Source organism: Alosa pseudoharengus, unplaced genomic scaffold (genome assembly GCF_046254945.1).
Source record: "Alosa pseudoharengus isolate Yale_2024_CS ecotype anadromous, Long Island Sound unplaced genomic scaffold, YU_APseudo_1.1 YU_APseudo_1.1_scf_20, whole genome shotgun sequence".
Classification (NCBI taxonomy): Eukaryota; Metazoa; Chordata; class Actinopteri; order Clupeiformes; family Clupeidae; genus Alosa; species Alosa pseudoharengus.
In genome coordinates this window covers 10,145,055-10,151,054 of record NW_027468664.1, presented here as the reverse complement: position 1 = coordinate 10,151,054, position 6,000 = coordinate 10,145,055, and the positions used below count along the sequence as shown (strand labels likewise).

Sequence of the window (6,000 nt, the reverse complement as noted above, 5' to 3'; positions counted from 1 at the left end):
TGTCTCTCCACGCGGGACCCATTTGAGCTTCTCCCATGTGACTTCTCCCCCCTCCAAGCTTCCAGCGCGGCCGAGGTCAGATCCGTGAAGATACTGTAAGGCGCACGTTGTTAAGATGTTGGCCAACAGCGACGTTTGGGGAGCAACGAAACAAACAACTGTTATTGTGAAGCGACGGACCCTTGGGACGTGGAGAGGGAACAAGAAAGGCGGGAAGGAGGGAGATCAAAGATGGATGAGAGCAGCACTGAGTGTGTGTGTGGGCCGCACAGGCGAGAGAGAGTGAGAGAGAGAGAGAGGGGGGGGGGGTTGAATTCAACTCCCACTGAAAGCGTTTGATAGAAAGGGCTTTTCACTGCAGTTTACTCTCATCCCTTTTATACTGTCTCTCTCTCTTTCACTCCTAAAGTCTCCCCCTCACACTCTCCCTCACCATCGTTCACTCATCCCTCTCTCTTGCACTCTCCTGTTCCCCTTCTCTCCTCACTCTTCTGCCCTGTTCTTTTTCTCTCCTTCTCTCTCTCTCTTTCTCCCTCTCCACATCCATTGCTCACTCTTCTTCTCTGTTCTCTTTCTTTCTCTCTCTCTACTTCTTTTCTATTCTTTCTCTCCCTCCTCTCTCTGCAACTCTGCTCTTTCTTTGCCGCTCCCTCCCTCTCCCTCTCCTTTGATGCAGTGTGTACTCCGTGTAACCCCCAGTGTGCCCTATTACCCACCCACCCATCCATAAACACCCCCTTACCCATGATTTACCCCCTTTAGGAGCATCTTAGACGTACATGCAAAGGCCACATTTGCATACTGGTCATCATTAGGCCCCCTTTTATGACTTATTGTTACAGTAGCACTATAAAGCTCAAATGCCTCGACTTTGCACACAAACTCTCAACCCCCCCAGGGGTCATACTTGTGTCTCTGGTAATAACCGTAATGCCAGGAATGATTGTGATAATAATCAGACGAGTCAGTGTCTCAGTGGCGCGCTCCCATAAACAGCATGCTATGAAAACACAGTCAGGTGTCACTAATGGACTGGGAAATGCCATTGATCACCTTTACGCCCTTGAGCCGGAGTGCGGAGGAAGATACACACACACACACACACACACACACACACATTAATGGACACACATACCAGAGAGTCCATGAAGGGCGATTAGGTTGTGCGCTGGATTTAGTCAACACAGAAATTACGAGCACTTTACAACAACAAGATTCGTCATTTTTAATTTAAAATTTTAAAATAGTGTAGAGGACATCCTCAAGGAAAACATGGAGAATGTGAAGACCTACAAACAGATCATTTTTGAGCTGTTACAGTTTGATTCATTGATATTTTGGGTCTGGAAATGCCAGGAAATTAGCTGTATGACATTATTATCAGCTGATGTTTGTTTTACGCACATTGCCTGCCCTTTGCTTACCCTTTCTCATGAGTTCTTCTTACTGACTGACTCTGGTTTCCTGAGTTTCTGATAGGAAATGTGTTTATGAGTGAGTGCGTGCATGCATGGCTATGTATTTATGTGTGTGTGTGTGTGTGTGTGTGTGTGTGTGTGTGTGTGTGTGTGTGTGTGTGTGTGTGTGCAGGTTTGTCACTGTGAATAGAGTGCAGTCTCTTCAGAAAGAAAAGCAGAAGGCTCAGTGGGCTCTGAGTAGGCAGGCAAATCTGTGCCTCTTTTGTCAGAGCGACCTCGACGCGAGTGATGGCGTCGAGCACCGGAAGTCTTGCGTAAGTGCTGTCGTGATGGCCTTTTTCCCTGGAGCGGCGCGTACCTGCAAGCAACGAGGATGAATGGGTGAATGACATGGGGGTGGGGGTGTGGGGCGTGACAGCAGCACGCAAAATGCACACTTTCAAAGCGACAGACAGAGGCACATGCACACACATTCAACCACACACATGCAATGCCACACAACATTCATTCAAACACAATGGGCATTCACTATGTTATTTCTGGGGACTTCTGAGATTCTAGCATTGTACAGTAAATTTTGTCCTTACGTCAGATTGTTTGTGTGTGTGTGTGTGTGTTTGTGTGTGTGTGTGTGTGTGTGTGTGTGTGTGTGTGTGTATGTGTGTGTGTGTATCTCTTTATGTGTGTGTGTATCTCTTTGTGTGTGTGTGTTTGTGTGTGTGTGTGTGTGTGTGTGTGTGTGTGTGTGTGTGTGTGTGTGTGTGTGTGTGTGTGTTTGTATGTGTGTGTGTGCAGATGGCGTGGTGAGCATCCTCACTCTAATAGCTCACAGACGTAACACAACCCTGCTCTGACTCGCCATCGGGCACCTTCCACAGAGGCCCTTTGTACCAGGGTGGAATAGGAATGGACTTTGATATGATCGCCGTTAGATTAGGCATTAATGGACCCAAATTATCCAGGGGAACGATAAGCATTCCAGCACAGTGCCACTGTTAGCCCCAGCCTCACCCTCACACACACACACACACACACACACAATTCACCTCTCAATTTTAAACAAAGCCCTTCTCTGTAAGCAGTTAAATAAGCGACAGATCATGCTTAAAAACTCTACCTCATGATAGATGCAATCAAAAACAAAACTTCCAACAGATAGAGTTCCTTGATTTTTTTCTCCGTGTGGCCCTGGTTGCCTCTTGTTAAACTCTCCGTGTGCTTGGCCCGCGGCCTCACCAGCGGCCTTATCTTCTCCTGCGAGTGTTTTGCATGGCTCCTGGCCCTTACTAAGGCGGCTGGATATGCGCACACCTCTCTCTCTCTTGCTGGGCGCTGGAACAAGCGAGGGCTCTGTGAAGTCCCCTGGTGCAGGTCCCGCAGCGCAGGACGGGGGGTGGGGTGGGGGGGGGGGGGGTTCTGAGGTTTCCTCATTCCTCGTCTCGCTGGTCTCCAGAAAAAAAAATAAAACTGTGGGTGCACACACATACTTCACGCTGTAGTGCACACACCCTTCAATTAGTGTGTGTGTGTGTGTGTGTGTGTGTGTGTGTGTGTGCGCGCCTGTGCGCTAATGCTTAGCAGTCACTGGAGCACACATGGTAGACAGATGGTGACTGATACTGGCAATGATGCCGACCTTGAGGTGAGGTCTTACAGGTCCCTTGTTTTGTCATGGCATCCAATATCAACCTACTAATAATAATAATTGCAAAAATGCTCAGAGAGATAACAAAGATGTGTAGAAACATCAGTTGGGTGTATGAAAAATCAATCATTCTTTACATCTAGAAGTATGAGTATGTCTTTGAGTACAGATGACTGTCCACTCCACACTGAAAAGATTTTATTTCTTGCTCTGGTCAGATGGGGTACAGCCTTTGTATATCACTGTTGAAACCGTGGTTATGACATTATATTCCTTCCAAGTGAAGTAATCATAATATGTACCAATGTCCTCATCAGGCTAATACTCTGTATTGAGAGACTGACAGCAGTTCCTTCATCTCTTCTGTTTATAAGTTTACTGCTTTATAGTTCCCAAGTGTCTCCTTGTTGTGGTGTGTAGTTTGCGACCGAACCAGCCCATAAACACACACACACACACACACACACACACACACACACACACACACACACACAGACACACAGACACACACAAGCCTTTAATTAAGATGTATACTACCCCAACATAATGATGTGAGTAAATGAATCAGTATTCAGTAGCATCATCTCTGAGTTTTCATGGCTGTGCTTCCTGGTCTTCTATCCCCACTCTCATCACTTTGGGATGACGCCATACATTCACTTTCATGCTTAAGGGCTTTAGTTTTATGTTCAAGTGTCATAATGTCTCACAACAGTTTTGCAATGTGTTGGGTGTTTTCTGCACTTTCCATTTTAGTGTACAATGTATGCACATAGGCCTTAATTTGAATAAGTCATAAGTCTAACTAAAGCTAATTCGATAACTTGACAAAATCAGTTTGCTAATTTAACACCACGGGCAAGACCTTAAACATGATAATTGATGAGTCAGCTAAATCCTTCCACATGCCCCATGATAGCTATAGAACTAAGCTATAAAACAACTTTGCTTGATGATACATTTTACACTTAGCCTGCCATTTGAATTAGGACCCTGAGTCTTTCTTAGTACACACAGGGCATTTTTCTTTTCCCTCCTATTTTATATTTTATATTGATATGCATTACCCCCATTATCATGTTGTTGTCAGATTTGTAATTACAAGTCTGTTTTATTTCATCTTAGGTGAGTTGTAGTGTATATTGCTGTGCATTAGCCCCATTATCTTGTTCTTGTCTTCCACATGCCGGTGTGTTGTGGTGCAAAACTGCTGCTGTGCCTCACCCAGGTGGATGCTACCCATTTGTGGTGGTTAAGCGGAGGTCCTCTCTCTTCAACATAAAGAGCTTTAGGTGTTAAAAGTATTATATAAATGTAGTTGTGTTTGTTGTTGTCTTCATTTTAAGTCCGTGGGCTGAAACGTGTCACTCTAATCTATCCTTGCAACTGTATGATCTCCTTAGCCATCTTAGGTCCTTCAAAACTTTGTTCACAGTTCAGTGATTTTTCTTTTACATCTATTCTCTTATTGTTTTCTTTTTAAATCTTTAACCTTTTCATTTTGTCCTTGACACAGTTGTGCCATTGTGCATTAGAGTCACTCTATAATTAAACTGGCCTTTCCCATTGTGTCCCCACCTTTGCCATCGCAGGACATTCAAGCCAGACTTTGTGCTGATCCGCCAGCACGCGTACAGCATGACGCCTGGGGAGGACTTCCGGAGTCTGGTCATCGGCCTGCAGTACGGCGGGGTGTCCAGCGTCAACTCCCTCCTCTCCATCTACAACTTCTGTAGCAAGCCCTGGGTGGTAAGTAACTTTGAATGATAACTAGTTTACCTGGGGCAGGGCTAATTATTGGCTCGAAAACAGTGCATTATAATGAATGGCAATACAACACGCTAGGTTAGCATGTAACAGTGCATGTAATACTCTCTAAATGCCTTAAAAATGAGAGGGCTACAAATACATTAATAGGTGAGGATAGTCTACAGGATTTTGCAGGCAATGTTGTGGACATAGGTTACATAGAAAAAGGAAAAAACACTGTTCTCACAGTTACAGTAACACATTAAGTTATTAGGAGTGAATACAGTCACAAGAGTCTCAACTTTAAGTAAACACCTTATAATTATAATTCACACTTTTGCAGGGCAATTGCGAAGGCAATAGACCCAGGTGTTCACACGGTGCTCTAAGGTTCCGCATAGAGGTTATATGTTGCTATTTTGACAAGGCAGAGAATTATCACAATAGTTGGTATTGTTACAAATACTTGGCTCAAAGCTTGAGAACATAAGGGAGGTCCACACGTAGGTAACAATAAATAGAGAATGTTTATTAAATTATTAGATAAATGTCAGTATAATGAGTAAAAAGCAAAATCTTGTGCAAATGTAAGTCTAGGGGTAAATGAGTCAAAGAAACACAAACAACGACGGAGGCGCGGAGAGGGAGCCCGTCTGCCCCATGGAGCCAGACCTTCTTATGTCCAGGGCAATCAAGTCCAACTCCACACACCTGCGCATCTCCAGCCACCCAGCTGCAACTCAGACAGACAGCGGTAGAAAGGGGGCGAGGCTGGTGCAGAGTGCAGACCCGACAGGGTCCTGACAGTATAATTACATTTCCTAACTTCATAATACATTTCATAACTAGCAGCTTAATTTGCTCCTCTATTATTGTGCCCTTACCTAAAGGTCTTGAGATGAATACCAAAAAAAGATGATAATAAGGCTAATCTAAAATCATTCTAGGAAGAAAAGGAGCTGTTTTGGACATTGTGACCTGACCTTACTGATTTATTTCGGTCCATTAAGGGGTCTGTTACACCTGCCACAGACATGGCTTAGTCGATCCAGACAGTGTTTATGCTAAGCTAATTCAGAAAGGGTCCGGTGTTACTCATGGCTATGCAACAGAGCTAGAGGAACAAGATGGGAAAATGAGTCGGGTTACATTTGTTTTCAGACAGCTGGAGCCACAGACAAAACACGA

At 44.6% G+C, this 6,000-nt stretch overlaps 1 protein-coding gene across 1 annotated transcript in view; it reads left to right on the top strand.

Annotated features, from left to right (window-relative positions):
• Positions 1-6,000, top strand: part of syn3 (synapsin III) — a 113,599-nt gene that overhangs the window by 42,678 nt on the left and 64,921 nt on the right. The window contains exon 4 of the mRNA XM_076296512.1: positions 4,656-4,812. Within this exon, the coding sequence (XP_076152627.1) occupies positions 4,656-4,812 (157 nt within the window). The remainder of the gene's footprint in view (positions 1-4,655; positions 4,813-6,000) is intronic.